This window comes from Salmo trutta, unplaced genomic scaffold (assembly GCF_901001165.1).
Source record: "Salmo trutta unplaced genomic scaffold, fSalTru1.1, whole genome shotgun sequence".
In the NCBI taxonomy this organism is placed as follows: Eukaryota; Metazoa; Chordata; class Actinopteri; order Salmoniformes; family Salmonidae; genus Salmo; species Salmo trutta.
Window position 1 is genome coordinate 45822 of NW_021822351.1, and position 21907 is coordinate 67728.

The window sequence follows — 21907 nt, forward strand, 5'->3', positions numbered from 1 at the left end:
TATTTTCTGTAGTGCTTTGATCAGTCTCTACACTTCGACATCCCATGAAAGCAAAATTATAATTTTTTAAACATGATTTGAAGCTTTACATATAAAATTGTTATATGGTTTTTAGTTAAGGTAAGACAGACTGACATGATTAAATAAAAAATATATAATTATATTTCAATCTGAATGTTTCTAGACAAGTCAGTTAAGAACAAATTCTTATTTACAATAACAGCCTACCAGAAGGCAAAAGGCCTCCTGTGGGGATGGGGGCTGTGATTAAACATAAATGAAATAAAAAATATAGGAGTAAACACATCACGACAAGAGAGACAACACAACACTACATAAAGAGAGACCTAAGATGACATGGTAGCATGACAGCATGGTAGCAACACAACATGACAACAACATGGTAGCAGCACAAAACATGGTACAAACATTATTGGGCACAGACAACAGCACAAAGGGCAAGAAGGTAGAGACAACAATACATCACGCTTAGCAGCCACAACTGTCAGTAAGAGTGTCCATGATTTTGTGTGTGTGTGTGTATATATATATGGTTTTTAGGTAAGACAGACTGATATGATACATATACACTACCGGTCTAAAGTTTTAGAACACCTACTCATTCCAGCGTTTTTCTTTATTTTTACAATTTTCTACATTGTAGAATAATAGTGAAGAAATCAAAACTATGAAATAACACATGGAATCATGTTGTAACCAAAAAAGTGTTAAAACAAATCTAAATATATTTATATTTGAGATTCTTCAAACAGCCAGCCTTTGCCTTGATGACACTCTTGGCATTCTCTCAACCAGCTTCATGAGGTAGTCACCTGGAATACATTTCAATTAACAGGTGTGCCGTCTTAAAAGTTCATTTGTGTAATTCCTTTCCTCAATGCGTTTGAGCCAATCAGTTGTGTTGTGACAAGGTAGGGGTGGTATACAGAATATAGCCCTATTTGGTAAAAGACAAAGTCCATATTATGTCAAGAACAGCTCAAATAAGCAAAGAGAAACGACTGTCCATCATTACTTTTAGACATGAAGGTCAGTCAATACGGAAAATTTCAAGAACTTTGAAAGTTTTTTCAAGTGCAGTCGCAAAAACCATCAAACGCTATGATGAAACTGGCTCTCATGAGGACCGTCACAGGAATGGAAGACCCAGAGTTACCTCTGCTGCAAAGGATAAGTTCATTAGAGTTACCAGCCTCAGAAATTGCAGCCCAAATAAATGCTTCACAGAGTTCAAGTAACAGACTCATCTCAACATCAACTGTTCAGAGGAGACTGTGTGAATCAGGCCTTCATGGTCGAATTCCTGCAAAGACACCACTACTAAAGGACACCAATAAGAAGAAGAGACTTACTTGGGCCAAGAAACACGAGAAATGGACATTAGACTGGTGGAAATGTGTCCTTTGGTCTGGATTCCAAATTTGACATTTTTGGTTCCAACCGCTGTGTATTTGTGAGATGCGGTGTGGGTGAATGCATGATCTCCGCATGTGTATTTCCCACAGTAAAGCATAAAGTGGTATGGTGTTGGGGTGCTTTGCTGGTGACACTGTCTGTGATTTATTTCGAATTCAAGGCACACCTAACCAACATGGCTACCACAGCATTCTGCAGCGATACGCCATCCCATCTGGTTTGGGCTTAGTGGTACTATCATTTGTTTTTCAACAGGATAATGACCCAACACACCTCCAGGCTGTGTAAGGGCTATTTTACCAAGAAGGAGAGTGATGGAGTGCTGCATTAGATGACCTGGCCTCCACAATCCCCTGACCTCAACCAAACCGAGATGGTTTGGGATGAGTTGGACTGAAAGAGTTGAAGGAAAAGCAGCCAACAAGTGCTCAGCGTATGTGGGAACTCCTTCAAGACTGTTGGAAAAGCATTCCAGGTCAAGCTGGTTGAGAGAATGCCAAGAGTGTGCAAAGCTGTCATCAAGGCAAAGGGTGGCTATTTGAAGAAACTCAAATAAAATATATTTTGATTTGTTTAACACTTTTTTGGTTACTACATGATTTCATACATGTTATTTCATAGTTTTGATGTCTTCACTATTATTCTACAATGTAGAAAATAGTAAAAATAAAGAGAAACCCTTGAATGAGTAGGTGTTCTAAAACGTTTGACTGGTAGTGTGTATTATGTTATATGATTTTTAGGTAAGATGGACTGATATGATTATTTATATGATACCTAAAAACTATGTATGTATGTATGTATGTATGTATGTATGTATGTATGTATGTATGTATGTATGTATGTATGTATGTATGTATGTATGTATGTATGTATGTATGTATGTATGTATGTGTATATATATATATATATATATATATATATGTATGTGTGTAAATATATATATGTGTGTGTGTATATATATGTGTATATATATATATATATATATATGTGTATATAAACAATCATATCAGTGCATCTTACCTAAAAACTATATATATATATATATATATATATATATATAAAATGTAAGATGGACTGATATGAATGTGTATGATACATATATATATTATATAGTTTTAATGTAAGACGGACTGATATGATTGTGTATATGATACTGTATATAGATTTTTCTATTGTGCTATCGACTGTACTTTTGTTTACTCCATGTGTAACTCTGTGTTGTTTTTTGTCGCACTGCTTTGATTTATCTTGGCCAGGTCGCAGTTGTAAATGAGAACTTGTTCTCAACTGGCCTACCTGGTTAAATAAAGGTGAAATAAAAAAAATATATACATAACATCTATAAACTCTGACCACCGGTTATTAGTTCAATTAGTTACTGTTCTATAAACTCTGGCCACCGGTTATTAGTTCTATTAGTTAATGTTCTATAAACTCTGACCACCGGTTATTAGTTCAATTAGTTACTGTTCTATAAACTCTGGCCACCGGTTATTAGTTCTATTAGTTAATGTTCTATAAACTCTGGCCACCGGTTATTAGTTCTATTAGTTAATGTTCTATAAACTCTGGCCACCGGTTATTAGTTCTATTAGTTAATGTTCTATAAACTCTGACCACCGGTTATTAGTTCTATTAGTTAATGTTCTATAAACTCTGACCACCGGTTATTAGTTCTATTTGATAATGTTCTACACCCTCAGTAGCTTGACTCTGTTTAGATGTTCTATTCCTTTATCTGTTCTGCATGTAGTTTTTGTTTGTCCACACTGCTGAATCTGTGTGATGTATCACCATTAGAGGGGGGCGGGGTTACTCGACAAGCCCATCTTTTATCCCCTCCTGCACATACTGTTGTTTTACTGTTAAAAACTATTTTTTACAACAGCCACTTTCCTCAGCAACTAGTTCCCCGATCAATATTTTCATTGCCTGTGTATTTTGCAGTTACCTCATAGGAAGACTGTTTTATCATGTGGAGATTTAATTTAAGTCTCTCTGTTTTTAACCAAATATTATGGTTGTCTTTGGCAGGCGAGAGACCAGACTCTCACTCTGACAGTGGAAAGGGTCCTTCAGGGAAACAAGACCCAGAGACGCCCAAACCAGCAAGACCACACCACTGCTCCCAGTGTAATAAGAATTTTAAGTGGTTATATAAGCTGAAAAGGCATGAGAAAATACACACAGGAGAGAAGCCTTTCCAATGCTCCCAGTGTGGAAAGAGTTTTACCCAGTTAGGGACCCTGAAAAGGCATGAGAGAATACACACAGGAGAGAAGCCTTTCCAATGCTCCCAGTGTGGAAAGGGTTTTACACGATTAGGGAACCTGAAAAAGCATGAGAGAACACACACAGGAGAGAAGCCTTTCCAATGCTCCCAGTGTGGAAAAGGTTTTACCAAGTTAAGGAACCTGAAGGAGCATGAAAGGACACACACAGGGGAGAACTCTTACCATTGCTCTCTGTGTGGAAAGGATTTCACCAAGTTAGGGAGCCTAAAAGTGCATAAAAGAATACACACAGGAGAGAAACCTTTCCAATGTTCCCAGTGTGGAAAAGGTTTCACACGGTTAGGGCATCTGAAGGAACATAAAAGAATACACACAGGAGAGAGACCTTTCCAATGCTCCCAGTGTGGAAAAGGTTTTACCCTGTTAGGGAACCTGAATATGCATGAGAAAACACACACAGGAGAAAAGCCTTTCCAGTGCTCCCAGTGTGGAAAGAGCTTTACACAGTTAGGGAACCTGAAGGAGCATGAAAAGACACATACAGGGGAGACGTCTTACCATTGCTCTCTGTGTGGAAAGGATTTTACACGGCTAGGGAACCTGAAAAGGCATGAGAGAATACACACACTCTTTCCAATGCGCCCAGTGAGGAACAGGAGTTGGAACCGGTTCAAGGAACAGAACCTAAAACCGGAAAAGAGCAAAACATTTGAGGAACAGAAACAGAACCGATAACGAAAGTGATCTCCACTGTTCCAGAACAGAACCGTTATTTTGAAAGCTTGGGAACTGGTTAATGTTATTTTAAAGTAATTGCCTAGTGGAAATCTAACTTTTCAAAGTTCATATTCAGTTAAAGTCATACCCAAATAATGTCTACTTGTATTTTATACACCTGTGAGCAAAGATCTACTATTGTAAAGTGGTTGTTCCACTGGATATCATAAGGTGAATGCACCAATTTCTAAGTCGCTCTGGATAAGAGCGTCTGCTAAATGACGTAAATGTAATGTAAATGCAAAGGGTGTAGCTGAAATAGCAAAATCCACTAATTTGAAGTGGTGTCCACATACTGTTGACCATGTGGTGTACCTCATCAATGTTCCCATCAGTATTATTCCACCATGTCAGAGAAAACACATGTGCTGATTGTAAAACACATTTGATTAATGCAAAAAAAAATTCTGAATATAAATAAAATGTGGAACGCCATTAGTGAACATTCATTATATACATACATCAATGTATTGTTACATGTAGGAGCAGTATAGACCTAGTCTGTTTATTATATACATCAATGTATTGTTACACCATGTAGGAGCAGTATAGACCTAGTCTGTTCATTATATACATCTATGTATTGTTACACCATGTAGGAGCAGTATAGACCTAGTCTGTTCATTATATACATCTACATGATGTATTGTTACACCATGTAGGAGCAGTATAGAGCTAGTCTGTTCATTATATACATCTATGTATTGTTACACCATGTAGGAGCAGTATAGAGCTAGTCTGTTCATTATATACATTTATGTATTGTTACACCATGTAGGAGCAGTATAGAGCTAGTTGCTTATTTTGATGCTATCTGTTTGTTTGAATGACTGAATAAGAAATTGCCTTAATTGCAGATCTGTGGTAGATGTTAATTTTTTTTATTTTATTCTCACTCATTAAAAACCTTCACTAATCAATCAACACTTGCTTCTCTTTGTACGTCTCAATACATTATTGTTAGCTATTTAGTTAGATTAAATTTAAAAACCTTTGTCTGGAAATTAAATGTATTTTCCATCAACTTCCAGGTCAATAGCTTCAGCCCCACATCACACACACACAATTCTTATTGACTTTGAGCTACTTTTTGATTGGTTCTGATATGCACGCTATTTGCATGCGTAACACCCACACACTTCCTCATCAATTTGCTACGCCCCCCCCAGACGCCTTGTTATATAAATACATAAATACACAAAAGAGGTGGCAAACAAGTCAGTGCTGCTCAGCTGATTGGTTAACATACTGTCAATTTAGAAATGCTGTGAGTGAACTTAACAAAAAGAACAATAAATTATATTACCAAACCAAGATAAATTCCAAACAATAAAAATACTTTGGAGTAACTTAAATGGTATCATGGGCAGAAAACACAATTATTCTCCATCGTTCATTGAAGTTGATGTGTCATTTATAACAAAACTTTGTGATTTTGCCAATCATTTCAAAGGCTATTTCACTTTGAAAGTGGAAAAACTCACAAGTGAAATGACAACAGTGAACCATAATATTGTTTTGTATAAAAGATCAAATAATGAAAGAGAAGGATTGCTGTTTTAAATTTGGTCAAGTTCGTGTGGGAGACGTGGAAAACTATTGTTAACCACCAATAATGATGAGCCACCAGGTATAGACAACCTGGATGGGAAACTATGGAGAATGGTAGCAGACTGTATTACCACCAGGTATAGACAACCTGGATGGGAAACTATGGAGAATGGTAGCAGACTGTATTACCACCAGGTATAGACAACCTGGATGGGAAACTATGGAGAATGGTAGCAGACTGTATTACCACCAGGTATAGACAACCTGGATGGGAAACTATGGAGAATGGTAGCAGACTGTATTGTCACCCCTATTTGCTACATCTTTAACCAAAGCCTAAAGGAGTGTGTCCACACAGGGCGTGGAAGAAAGCTAAAGTCATTCCACTTCCTAAAAATAGGCCCTAACAGTTCTTCAATCAGTTTGCTGCCTGTTCTTAGTAAACTGATTGAGAGAATTTTTGTTTGACCAAATACAATGCTATTTTTCAGAGAACAAGTTATCTACTGACTTTCAGCATGCATATAGAGAAGGGCCCTCAACTTGTACTGCACTGCCTCAGATGGCTGATGACTGGTTAAAGGAAATGGATAATAAAATGATAGTTTATGTGCAGCCCTTTGATGTTATTGATCATGAATTGCTATTGAAGAAACTCACTTGCTATGGCGATACATCACATGCCACCACATGGTTGCAGAGTTATTTATCCAATAGAACCCAGAGAATGTTCTTCAATGGAAACGTCTTTAACATCAGATATGTACAGTGCGGTATCCCTCAGGGCAGTACCCTTGGGCCGTTACTCTTCTCTATTTTTTTAAATAAATGATGACACCACAAAGCTAGAATGACTATGTATGATTCCATGCTCTATATGGCAGCACCCAAAGCCTGTGACCTCACTGACATTCTAAATAAGGAGTTACAGTCAGTATCAGAATGGGTAATAAACTGGTCTTAAATGCATCTAAAACTACTGTAAAAGCTGATGTATTTGGTTCAAAACATATTCTTAAGACCTAAACCTCAACTGGAGTTGTGTATAAAGGTTGTGAGCATTGAGCAAGTTGAGGAAGCTAAACTCCTGGGTATAACATTGGACACTCAATTACCATGGTCAAGTCATATTGACAGAGTTGTTGTGAAGATGGGGAGGGGTATATCTGTTATAAAAAAGATGTTCTGCATTTTTGACACAAATGAACTGTACCAGTTGTTCGGGCTCTGGTCTTGTCCTGTCTTGATTACTCTCTGGTAATATGGTCAGGTGATATGGTAATATGGTGAGGTGATATGGTAATATGGTCAGGTAATATGGTCAGGTGATACGGTAATATGGTGAGGTGATATGGTAATATGGTCAGGTAATATGGTCAGGTGATACGGTAATATGGTCAGGTGATATGGTAATATGGTCAGGTAATATGGTAATATGGTCAGGTGATATGGTAATATGGTCAGGTAATATGGTCAGGTGATATGGTAATATGGTCCTGTAATATGGTCAGGTGATATGGTAATATGGTCAGGAGATATGGTAATATGGTCATTTAATATGGTCAGGTGATATGGTCATATGGTCAGGTGATATGGTCAGGTGATATGGTAATATGGTCAGGTAATATGCTAATATGGTCAGGGGATATGGTAATATGGTCAGGTGATATGGTAATATGGTCATTTAATATGGTCAGGTGATATGGTCAGGTGATATGGTCAGGTGATATGGTAATATGGTCAGGTGATATGGTCAGGTGATATGGTCAGGTGATATGGTAATATGGTCAGGTGATATGGTCAGGTGATATGGTCAGGTGATATGGTCATATGGTCAGGTGATATGGTCAGGTGATATGGTAATATGGTCAGGTGATATGGTAATATGGTCAGGTGATATGGTAATATGGTCAGGTGATATGGTAATATGGTCAGGAGATATGGTAATATGGTCAGGTGATATGGTCAGGTGATATGGTCAGGTGATATGGTCAGGTGATATGGTCAGGTGATATGGTAATATGGTCAGGTGATATGGTAATATGGTCAGGTGATATGGTCAGGTGATATGGTAATATGGTCAGGTGATATGGTAATATGGTCTGGTGATATGGTAATATGGTCAGGTGATATGGTAATATGGTCAGGTGATATGGTAATATGGTCAGGTGATATGGTCATATGGTCAGGTGATATGGTCAGGTGATATGTTAATATGGTCAGGTGATATGGTCAGGTGATATGGTAATATGGTCAGGTGATATGGTCAGGTGATATGGTAATATGGTCAGGTGATATGGTCAGGTGATATGGTAATATGGGCAGGTGATATGGTAATATGGTCAGGTGATATGGTAATATGGTCAGGTGATATGGTAATATGGTCATTTAATATGGTCAGGTGATATGGTCAGGTGATATGGTCAGGTGATATGGTCAGGTGATATGGTGATATGGTCAGGTGATATGGTAATATGGTCAGGTGATATGGTAATATGGTCAGGTGATATGGTAATATGGTCATTTAATATGGTCAGGTGATATGGTCAGGTGATATGGTCAGGTGATATGGTCAGGTGATATGGTAATATGGTCAGGTGATATGGTCAGGTGATATGGTAATATGGTCAGGTGATATGGTAATATGGTCAGGTGATATGGTCAGGTGATATGGTGATATGGTCAGGTGATATGGTAATATGGTCAGGTGATATGGTAATATGGTCAGGTGATATGGTAATATGGTCAGGTGATATGGTAATATGGTCAGGTGATATGGTAATATGGTCAGGTGATATGGTAATATGGTCAGGTGATATGGTCAGGTGATATGGTAATATGGTCAGGTGATATGGTGATATGGTCAGGTGATATGGTAATATGGTCAGGTGATATGGTAATATGGTCAGGTGATATGTTAATATGGGCAAATGAAGCAAAGAAAGATCCAACAAAGCTGCAGCTGGCTCAAAACAGAGCAGCGCGCCTTGCCCTTAACTGCACATACAGAACAAACAACATGCATGCCAGTCTTTCCTGGTTGAAGATTGACGAGAGAATAACTGCATCAATTCTTCTTTTTGTGAGAAATATTGTGTGGAAATATCCAAATTGTCTGTATAATCAACTTACATATAGCTCTGACAACATACTTACCCCACCAGACTTGCCTCTGTTATACCCCTGAAAGGTGGAAATATACAAATAAATCCCACAGAGAATGTTTCACAAATGCACAAAATATTTTCTCTCAAATTACATAGCTGTTACAATTGTTCAATAAACCAGTATTGTCTCATTATACATTACAATGGCTCAATTAATACATGTTTATTGTCCCTCTTTTTAAATGTATAACCATCCTAATAACAAAGACAACATGTATAACCTTGTTTTCATTTTTAGATTACAACAACATTCAGTTTTCCATTGCTCCCATTCACCCACACACACAGGAGCTGAGCATACGGTCTCTGTCGGGCACGAAGTCGGTGAGCAGCCTTTTAGCAAGGTAGCTAGCAAAACGGCTAATGGCTCATTTCCAAGTTGTCTAAACATACAAATAACACATTTGACATTGTTTTAAACATGTTTGCTACTGACTAAATAACACACAGTAACATCTGTAACATTCTGACATGAACAAATACATTTGAAATCGCGTTCATACCTAAAAGGAAGATATATGGAAATAAATGACATGGATATATAGCTACGGCTTCAAGTCACTAATGAATGAGCTGGGAAGCCCCGAGCGACCCGATAGGAATTCTTAGGTAAAATCAATCAAAACTCAGATCAGACATCAATAGAGCATACAGATCGTATTATCAACATTTAGATAAATTAAAAGCATATTTACTTATTGGTACACATTTTGATTCTGTATTATTATTTAGTTAGAATTAAAAGTGCCTTAATAATATCACACATGAGAAATGTCTGATTCCATTCTCTGATTCTGATTCCATTCTCTGATTCTGATTCCATTCTCTGATTCTGATTCCATTCTCTGATTCTGATTCCATTCTCTGATTCTGATTCCATTCTCTGATTCTGATTCCATTCTCTGATTCTGATTCCATTGTTTATGGGAAATAAAACTAGGGGAGGAGGGGGGGCACAAATACAAATTATATCTGGGGAATCCATGCCACCCCTAGAGGCGGCCCCAGACTCAGACTAGTTAACAAAGAACATAGGTTGAAAATGAGTTTGATTGATACTGTCTGGTGTGTAAAGGTGAAGGAAAAAAACAACATTTGATTGAATGTAGTTTTAATGAAATCACATGTAAATAACATTGATTCAACCACTGTGTGCCCAGTGGGCAGAGTCAACTCTGTATTTTTGAGGTTCGCTGCATGACTGTCTGTTTATGTCACAAGAGAGCTCTTCTGGAACCTTTTGGGTGTAGTGAATTGCAATACAGTTACTGAGGTGAAGGACTAAACTGAAGCCTTAGTGGAAGGAAACTCCATCAAGGTTACTGATTTATTCCAACCAATCAGGGCTCGTGGACACACTCCGGGGCTCTGCGCCTGCACACCTTGCGTTAGAGGGTGTTTTGCCATCTAGAGAAAATAAGTGTTTGATGCTGATGGACCTTACTAAAACATTCTGTTTCCTTACTAAAGTGTTGTGCGTCCCTAGGAATACCACACACCAATATTAAACCCTTCAATGGAAGCAGCTGTGTCCGCATGTGTGTGTGTTGGTGACCAAATTACAGTAATGGGCCTCAACATGTTGTTCTAACCGGACAACATTGTAGTGAGCATAAGTTAATTGCGGGTGAGGGCTCAGAAGCCAACCACTCAGACCAGCTCCAACAGTTTTTTTTATGGTCCTTCGTATCGCTGGATTCTGACCTGCTACATTTGAGATGTTTAGGTACCCTGAAGAGGAGTTAGTTGATCTCACCACGAACCACTGGTCACCAACCACCTCAGCCCACACCGCCCCACGAAGCCATCATGCACCTGAGGAAGATGAGCTGCAAGGCCTTACAACCCCGATCTCATCTAAGAGACTACTACACTCCCTGCTCCAGGCCTCCTCAGAGGTCATGGAGCGACCACACCCTCTCCAGTTGGAAGCTACAGAGGGACTACGAGGCTCTATGAGAGGAAAGAGGTCAGGAGGTCATACCCGGCCTGAGTCACCGCCGCGGGAGCACCGTTACCGCTGCTATTCTCCTGACCGCCACTGCTCTAGGACCTCCCGGCTAGAGCCTTCATCATCGCATTACATCGTGTTGCCGTTACTCCCCGAGTCAGCCCAGCCACTCCCATAATTGTCTCCACTCTACAAGAAGTATGGAACCACCAAGACTCTTCCTAGAGCTGGCCGCCTGGCCAAACTGAGCAATCGGGTGGAAAGGGCCTTGGTCAGGGAGGTGACCAAGAACCCGATGGTCACTCTGACAGAGCTCCAGAGTTTGTTTATGGAGATGGGAGAACCTTCCAGAAGGACAACCATCTCTGCAGCACTCCACTAATCAAGCCTTTATGGTAGAGTGGCCAGTCTTCAGTGACTGCCCACTTCGAGTTTGCCTAAGGTTGAAGAGACGCTCCAAAAAGCTACTAAATGATTGAGGTACCTGAGTAGTCCAAAAAATAGTCACCCAACGATGGTTAGGTAGTCAGTACAAAATGTTTTGAATACCATGGCTGAGAGTATAAATCTGGTCCTGCTGTTGAGGTTCTATGGAGGAATATTGATTTCAGAACAGAAGCCGACAAATTAGGCAGCCTTTCCCTGATGTCGTGCTTTCTTGTTCGTTGGCCACAAATTGTTCCTCTTCTCTATGTCCTCTGGGCTGAGATGCTCAGCGAAACGCGGACCATGGCTCTGAAGGAATGCGTTTCTTTCCCTAGCAGCTTTCCAGACAGCATCCCTGTAGAATCTGGCGTTTTGCTGTTTCTTCTTGCCGAGGCAATGCACAATGTCAATGGTATCAGCAACTTAGTTTTTCTCCGCAGGCATAACTTATTGGCAGATGCGGATAGCCTCGAGCCTCACTTCCTCATTCTCCACCTCGTGCACACCATAGAGTCTTAGGATCCATCTTCTTGTGTATTGTTCCAGATCAGTGAGATGTCTATGATTCCACCTTTTCCACACTTTTTTCAACTTTAGGCACTTTGATTTTCACATCCTTGATAATACTACATGCAAACTCCAGTCTTTTTCCAGCCTTCGATTACCATGGTGTTTACGCCTACCATTTTCTCAATGGCGTTGATGAGTAAAAGAGAGGGTAGCCACGAAGTGCATGTTGTTTTCTTGGAAACTGGAAGTTTGCACGGAGTAACTGGTAAAGAGGGGAACTCATAATTTTCAACAGCTGTCGAAAGTGTGAGTTTTTTCCATATAGGGTAAGCATAGCGAAAGCAGTTGTCTTTAACAAGCACGTTCCTCTCTTGTTGCTTAGCAACAGAGCGGCTAGTTAGACTTCGCATGGACAAGCCGAAATAAATTATCCAGTTATCATTCCAATCACAGGGAAGTTCTTCATATCCTGAACAAATAAAACCAATGATAGGAATGACTGGAAACTATTTTTATTTTAATTTTAATTATGGTGCGCAGCCATCTTGGCCCTCCCAGATATAAACAGCGTCTCTGCGAGCATATGAACTCGGTAGCACAGACTAGATCCATATTTTAGTGTATTTTTTTATTTTTATTTCACCTTTATTTAACCAGGTGAAGTAGAGAAATACTGCATTGTGGGACGATATCCGGAAATAAGTTAATAAATATGTAATAAAGCAAAAATAACTCTTTGTACTTATAGGTAACCAGATCGTGACTACAATGAATTTACTAAATCTTTAACCACACTGTGTTGTTACATTGAGTTTTGCTTCCTACCCTTTATGGCAGCTCCCCAATCTCTGATTCAGAGGGGTTGTGTTAAATGCGGAAAACATATTTCAGTTGAATGCATTCAGTTGTACAACTGACTCGGTGTCGCCCTTTCCCTTTAACTTTTTGTCTGAAAATAAAATATACATTTTACACAGCTGCGTTACCCACTCCAGCCAGCAGATGGCGGAATGAGACTTTAAGGCGACGCTGCTAGTGTGACGTATAATGTAGTGGACGGGACGCTTCTTTCAACAGCAACAACAGTTAGTCAGCCACCTCCGTAGCTTGCTAGACAAAATAACCGAACCAATAAAGCTTTTTAGACGCTTTAGTGTATATTAGCCACTGTGTTTTAAGCCCACTTCTGTCGTCTAGTTAGTAAGTAATACCATTTAACCAGCCAGCTAGCTGGCTGGTTAAGTTAGCATTAGCCTAGCTAGCTAACATCTCCGACAATGAGCTCACTAAGTTACTCTCCTCCTGCTAAAGAAGAGCAGGCCTGCTGGACGGAGAAAGAAACTCTCGTTAAAGAGGAGGAGGAAGAGGAGTCTGTTACAATACAACAACAAGTAGAAGGTGAAGCTGTTACCGTGAAAGAAGAAGAGAAAGACGTTTCAGTGAAAGAAGAGGAAGTCGCGTTCAGGGTGAAAGAGGAGGAGGAAGAGGAGGCTGTTACAATACAACAACAAGTAGAGGGTGAGGCTGTTACCGTGAAAGAAGAGGAAGACGCGTTCAGAGTGAAAGAGGAAGAGGATGTTACAGTTAAAGAAGAGGAGGAAGAGAAAGAGGATTCCGTTTTTGGAGTGGAGGAGATGGCTGTCACATTGAAAAAGGAGGAGGAGGAGGAAGAAGAGGAGGAAACTGGATATCTGGACCCGGTTTCCCAAAGGCATCTTAAGGCGTCCAATGGTTCTAACGATGAACTTAGCCGTGAAATGGTTTTGAGAAACCGTTCCCTGATTAACACTAGTAAGTACTGCCTTAAAAACAGAGGCACAAACTCTGCAGTTGTTGAACTGATGTGTGGTGTTAAAGGGATGCAATTGCTTCATCCATATTTGTACTTTTAAATTATTTATTTATAGCCATTGATCCTTGAAGAACCCCAAATAAGCTTTTTTTACTCCAATGTTTATAAACAATGTAAACCAACACTGCAGCCTCAACATGGTTAAAACTATAATGTTGATATCATGGATGGTCAGTCCTTGCCTCCATAGGTCTGTCTATGAATTTGAGCGACTGTCAAGTCAACACCTTATAACTGTTATGCCAAGATGTCTGAACTTCTTGAAGAGGTCTCTAGGTTTTGGATTAAGGTTGATACAATAGCTTTCTCTATGAATTTGAGAGAAGTTACATTTCTCCAGACCCCATCCCTTAGATGTTTACCAAAACAGTGGCAGAATGACAGCTTTGTTATTGTTTCAACTGCAGATTGATTGATGTGGGGCAACCTAGGATTTAAACAGCAACAAAATGTCAGCCCTGAGACTTGGTTTGGGCGTCCACATGTACGTGTTGGTGAGAGACTTACCTTTCCACAGAGGGATCATATTAGTGTGTAGCCCAAACTGTTCAGATGTTTTCGTGAGAAGACTGATTTTCAGTAGAGGTCGACCGATTATGATTTTTCAACACCGATACCAATTATTGGAGGACCAAAAAAGCCAATACCGATTAATCAGCCGGTATTTATTTATTTGTAATAATGACAATTACAACAATACTGAATGAACACTTATTTTAACTTAATATAATACATCAAAAAAATCTATTTAGCCTCAAATAAATAATGAAACATGTTCAATTTGATTTAAATAATGCAAAAACAAAGTGTTGGAGAAGAAAGTAAAAGTGCAATATGTGCCATGTAAAAAAGCTAATGTTGAAGTTCCTTGCTCAGAACATGAGAACATATGAAAGCTGGTGGTTCCTTTTAACATGAGTCTTCAATATTCCCAGGTAAGAAGTTTTAGGTTGTAGTTATTATAGGAATTATAGGACTATTTCTCTCTATACGATTTGTATTTCATATACCTTTGACTATTGGATGTTCTTATAGGCACTTTAGTATTGCCAGTGTAACAGTATAGCTTCTGTCCCTCTCCTCGCTCCTACCTGGGCACGAACCAGGAACACATCGACAACAGCCACCCTCGAAGCAGCGTTACCCACGTAGAGGAAGGGAAAAAACTACTCCAAGTCTCAGAGCGAGTGACGTTTGAAACGCTATTAGCGCGCACCCAGCTAACTAGCTAGCCATTTCACATCGGTTACACCAGCCTAATCTTGGGAGTTGATAGGCTTTAAGTCATAAACAGCGCATTGCATTCGAAGGGCTGCTGGCAAAACGCACGAAAATGCTATTTTGAATGAATGCTTACGAGCCTGCTGCTGCCTACCATCGCTCAGTCAGACTGCTCTATCAAATCATAGACTTAATTATAACATAATAACACACAGAAACACGAGCCTTAGGTCATTATTATGGTTGAATCCGGAAACTATCATCTCGAAAACAAAACGTTACATTGCACAACCTTCAGTGTTATGTCATAATTACGTAAAATTCTGACAAATTACCCAAAGTGTTGCATATACCCTGACTGCGTGCAATGAACGCAAAATGACACAATTTCACCTGGTTAATATTGTCTGCTAACCTGGATTTCATTTAGCTAAATATGCAGGTTTAATAATATAGTTAAAAGAAATTCATGTTAGCAGGCAATATTAACTAAATATGCAGGTTTAAAAATATATACTTGTGTATCGATTTTAAGAAAGGCATTGATGTTTATGGTTGGAGCAACGTGTACCTAAGCGATTATATGCAACGCAGGACAGGCTAGATAAACTAGTAATATCATCAACCATGTGTAGTTAACTAGTGATTATGATTGATTGATTGTTTTTTATAAGATAAGTTTAATGCTAGCTAGCAACTTACCTTGGAATTCTTACTGCATTCGCGTAACAGGCAGGCTCCTCGTGGAGTGCAATGTAAAGCAGGTGGTTAGAGCATTGGACTTGTTAACCGTAAGGTTGCAAGATTGAATCCCAGAGCTGACAAGGTAAAAATCTGTCTTTCTGCCCCTGAACAAGGCAGTTAACCCACCGTTCCTAGGCCGTCATTGAAAATAAGAATGTGTTCTTAACTGACTTGCCTAGTTAAATAAAGGTCTTTAAAAAAAAATATATATATATATATATATATATATATATATATAAAAATCGGCCAAATCGGCGTCCAAAAATACCAATTTCCGATTGTCATGAAAACTTGAAATCGGCCCTAATTAATCGGTCGACCTCTAATTTTCAGTATGTCTCATGGTCTGACAAACACCGATGTATCTCTACCACCTTTCACTGCAGCCTAAACAGACACATTTTTATATATATTTATTTAAAAGTCAGTTAAGAACTTTTCTTATTTACAATGACGGCCTACTTGTAAATGGTGGGTTTTGTATTATGCTAATTCGTTTTCAGCTCTAGGTGGTTAACCTGTCTCTTCCCCTTCATCTACACTGATTGGACTGGATTTAGCAAATAACATCAATAAGGATCATATCTTTATCCTGGTCAGTCTGTCATGGAAAGAGCAGGTGTTCATAATGTTTTGTACACTCAGTGTATAAAGTCTTCTGTCCCTGTAAGTTCACATGTGGAACTGCATGAAATGTGTTTTAGTTTCCAGTCATTTAGAAATGTGATCCCAATGTCCCACATTGTCCTCTTTATTAATAGAAAGACTCATATACAGTATAGTATTAGTTTAAAACTAAAGTCACGTCATAAACAAGTACAACAGCAATGGAAAACAACTGCGGTTCACCATCTGGGACCATTCAACAGTCTAGATTTACCAGGTTATTACTAAATAAACTGTTCACCATCTGGGACCGTTCAACAGTCTAGGTTTACCAGGTTATTACTAAATAAACTGTTCACCATCTGGGACCGTTCAACAGTCTAGATTTACCAGGTTATTACTAAATACACTGTTCACCATCTGGGACCGTTCAACAGTCTAGATTTACCAGGTTATTACTAAATAAACTGTTCACCATCTGGGACCATTCAACAGTCTAGATTTACCAGGTTATTACTAAATAAACTGTTCACCATCTGGGACCATTCAACAGTCTAGATTTACCAGGTTATTACTAAATAAACTGTTCACCATCTGGGACCATTCAACAGTCTAGATTTACCAGGTTATTACTAAATAAACTGTTCACCATCTGGGACCATTCAACAGTCTAGATTTACCAGGTTATTACTAAATAAACTGTTCACCATCTGGGACCATTCAACAGTCTAGATTTACCAGGTTATTACTAAATAAACTGTTCACCATCTGGGACCATTCAACAGTCTAGATTTACCAGGTTATTACTAAATAAACTGTTCACCATCTGGGACCATTCAACATTCTAGATTTACCAGGTTATTACTTTGTTGGGTTCTCAGGCTTACAGTTGTTGTTTTGATTATTGCTTGAACAGTCGCTAAGATAATATTTGGTTTTGATAGTTGCGAAATACCTATTTTGGATGCAGCACTTGTTAGCTTGAATGCTAATGCTCATTGACAAACTAGTAGCAAAGCTCGCCAAAGATAATTTTACCAGTTGAAGTGTTTTTTAAGTATAAAGCAGTTGATTTGAGACGATGGCAAAAAATAAATTGCTCCATGCAGATTTACTACATCCTTGCCTAATGGTTTCTGTATTAGCAGGGACGAGTTTCTGCAACCATGCGTGCACATCGCCCTCCTTTCCGCAATTTTAGCAAACACAGAAAGGTGCCTATATTCTAGCCTAGAATCATACATTTTACTACAAAAGTGAAAGAATATGACTTAATATAACTGTTGTTGATCGCTGACTGTCATATTAAGACAATTGTCAAATAAGTTTATAAAAAGCTTGTAAACATTTTAGCTGAAAGATACAGTGGATTTCTGCTGTTGTGGCCTTAAACCATCTGTCTGACTTTGGTGTTCACACAGGAGAGAGACTTGACTATCGTGGATCCTCTGGGGAGTCTCAACAACATCATGAAGCTGAAGAGACAGAGAAGAGTCTCTCCACATCAGAACACCTCAAAAAACACCGGCAGAGACTCACAGGGAAGAAATCTCACTGCTGCTCTGACTGTGGGAAGAGTTACTCAAGATCAGATTCATTACAACTTCACCTGAGAATACACACAGGAGAGAATTCTCACTGCTGTACTGACTGTGGGAAGAGATTCACCTCTTCTGCAGACCTTAAAAAACATTTTAGAATCCATACAGGAGAGAAACCTTATAGCTGTGATCAATGTGGGAAGAGTTTTACTCGTACAAGTAATCTGAAAGCACACCAGAGAATACACACCGCAGAGAAACCCTATAGCTGTGATCAATGTGGGAAGAGTTTTTCTTCATCTAGCCATCTGACTATACACCAGAGAACACACACAGGAGAGAAACCTCATCACTGCTTTGACTGTGGAAAGAGTTACTCAAGATCAGATTCACTGAAAGTGCACCAGAGAATTCACACTGGAGAGAAACCTTATAGCTGCTATCAATGTGGGAAGAGTTGTAATAACACAAGCAGCCTGAAAACACACCAGAGAATTCACACTGGAGAAAAACCTTATAACTGTGATCTCTGTGGGAAGAGTTTTAATGATACAAGCAGCCTGAAAACACACCAGAGAATTCACACTGGAGAGAAACCTTATTGCTGCTCTGACTGTGGGAAGACCTTTTCAAAATCATCTACATTGCAATCACACCAGAGAATTCACACTGGAGAGAAACCTTATAGCTGCTCTGACTGTGGGAAGACCTTTTCAAAATTATATACATTACAATCACACCAGAAAATACACACAGGTGAGAAACCTTACAGCTGTGATCAATGTGGGAAGAGTTTTGTTACGTCTAGCCATCTGACTATACACCAGAGAACACACACAGGAAAGAAACCTCATAGCTGTGATCATTGTGGGAAGAGATACTCTGGTAAAAGATCTCTGATTAAACATCAGAAAATACATACCTGAAGGAGTTGCTTCATGATATCAATGAAATAATGTCACAATGTAGAATGTTTTAACATTGTAGTAGGAGTATTATAATGATGTCACAATGTAGAACCTTAAACATTTGCCCCCTGTTCTATTGATTTCAACATGATATGGATATTAGCCTCAGGGGGGAAATCCAGGCTCTGAAATGGAAGAGTACTATTTATGTGATTTAACAAAAAGTGACTAACACAAAAAAGTTGCATTAGCGACCCACTTGAAAGAAAATGCAACAATTCAAAATGTAGCTAGCTGTTTTCTACAAGTTGTGCTCTAACCAGTGATGTACACATTATTCCCAGATTCTGTGTGGTGTTTGAGCGGGATGTGCAACCTCATCTCTCCCCTCTCTCGCAATTGATTTCAACGTGATATCGATATGAGTGATGACAAATAAGTGTTGCATTTCTCTTCATTTTAGGGACCCCTACATGTAAATGCATCACTCCAAAAGGTAGCTGACTGTTTTCTGCAGATTGTCCTCTAACCAGTGAGGAAAAAGATATCTCCCGTTTCCATTTTTAGTTGCATTAGTTTCAACAGTACAACCTGATTTCCCAACTAATCTATATCCGTGATTTATTGCTACTTGTATAACAAGTGTGTTTGGTGTTTGTGCAGTTTATAAGGTGTTTTAAAAAATACAAGTAATATGATTGTGTCGATAGTACATGTTATGTTTAGTTTTTCAATATATCACAAACGGTTTCTGCATATTGGTTGTTGATTTGGACACGTTAAAACTGTTCTGACATTGGGGCTATCCCACCTAGCAACATGTCATTGAAAAGGAGACTGTTCTGACATTGGGGCTATCCCACCTAGCAACATGTCATTGAAAAGGAGACTGTTCTGACATTGGGGCTATCCCACCTAGCAACATGTCATTGAAAAGGAGACTGTTCTGACATTGGGGCTATCCCACCTAGCAACATGTCATTGAAAAGGAGACTGTTCTGACATTGGGGCTATCCCACCTAGCAACATGTCATTGAAAAGGAGACTGTTCTGACATTGGGGCTATCCCACCTAGCAACATGTCATTGAAAAGGAGACTGTTCTGACATTGGGGCTATCCCACCTAGCAACATGTCATTGAAAAGGAGACTGTTCTGACATTGGGGCTATCCCACCTAGCAACATGTCATTGAAAAGGAGACTATGCCAACTTCCAATCTACATTCGGTTTAGGTTGAAAGTTGAAAAGACAGATTTTTTTAGGTCTTGGAAAATAAGTATTTTTTCATGTCTTTGAAAAGACGACTATTTAACGACGTCAGTCGCTTTTGGTTGAACGTTGAATAGACTTATTTTTCAAGTCGTTTCAACGACTCCATTGGATCAACCTAATTTTAACGTACTTGCAGTGTAGAAAATTGGTTCAGGAACAATTTTACATCACTCCCAATATTTACACACACAGTATTTCTTTACAACATTCAATTGCTAATTGTCTTTATTAATTATTGCCAAAACATATTACCAAAAGGGGTGTACATTCAGTTTTGATATTTCATATTCCATAAATGTAATGTAACATTTAGTAATCATAATTATTTATGCAACTAACATACAATGTAGTAAATCAAGCTTATAGTTTGTGCCAGGAGTCATTACATCCTGATGTTACTGTTTTAACCAATGGCCTTTCCTTAGAATGCTCATTAGTCTTACATTGTTTTATTGTTATTCTTTCTTTTTTCCCCTCTTATGTTTGTTGTGTAGTAAATATTTCAGTTTTTATTTTCATTGCTTTATCATTTTTTTCCTGTGAAGCACATTGCGTTGAATCCATGTCTGAAATGTTCTATATAAATAAAGCTTGATTTGAACATATTGTAAAACAATGAACCCAATGATTGACCAATCAACAGACTTTTGCAAAACCAATGAACACATATTTGCAAAAGCAACACATATCTTGGTGAATCTTACTATGAAAGACAGTATAAGTCCAGTATATCTTCCGCTGTGTCAAAATTGTGCATGTTATGTAAGTTTAGTATTACTTTTCAACCACTCCAGTACAATACGTCAAAGGATTCAACTACTGAAAACTGAAACAAACAAATTGATCAAATAAGCAGGTCCGGGACAAGGTAGCACGTCCGGTGAACAGGTCAGGGTTCCATAGCCGCAGGAAGAACAGTTGAAAATGGATCAGGAGCCCAGGTGGACTGGGGACAGCCAGGAGATCAGGCCAGAAAGGACCATACGTCGGGATTAGGGCTCAGGTCCTCCGAAAGAGTGAGAGATGGAAGAATTAGAGGGAGCATACTTAAATTCACACAGGACACCAGATAAACAGGAGAAATGTGTGACCTCTCACCTCTCTGGCTGTAGAAGTGTTCTTCCTAACCACTCCCTCAACAGCTCTCTAACTGAGCTCCACCCTCACTGGGTCTTCAGAGGAGAGGAAGGCTGAGGAGGGATGGAAGGATGAATGATCAATCAGTCAACAAGTCAGTAATATAAAGAGAGTGTTCATCATCTTAAATGTCCATCTCCCACCCATGGAGAGACCTATATACTGTATCCAGGGTTGGGTAGGTTACTTTCTAAATGTAATCCGTTAAGTTACTAGTAACCTATCTAAAAGTGTCATCAGTAAAGTAACTTGGATTCCCCAAACTCAGTAACGTAATCTGATTACTTTCAGTTATTTTTAGATTACTTTCTCCTCAAGAGGTTCAAGTTAATACCACAGTCATAAAATCTATAACCTTAACCACACTGCTAACCCTAATGCCTAACTAACCCTTACCTTAAATAACCCTAACCTTTACCACACTGCTAACCCTAATGCCTACCTTGTCCCGGAACTTACCTTAAATAACCCTAACCTTAACCACACTGCTAACCCTAATGATGGTTCTGGTCATGGTTGGGGTCCAACAGGGTTCAAACTGACCTTCAGACCCTCAGAAACCACCACTA

At 38.9% G+C, this 21907-nt stretch overlaps 1 protein-coding gene across 1 annotated transcript; it reads left to right on the top strand.

The window, feature by feature from the left end:
- Positions 1-10887: 10887 nt before the first annotated feature.
- Positions 10888-18898, top strand: LOC115181903 (zinc finger protein 239-like; the record flags this gene model as incomplete). The annotated part of the gene is made up of 2 exons (XM_029743592.1): positions 10888-11146; positions 17988-18898. Coding segments are annotated over exons 1-2 (1170 nt in total), but the record flags the coding sequence as incomplete, so codon positions are not given.
- Positions 18899-21907: the final 3009 nt, after the last annotated feature.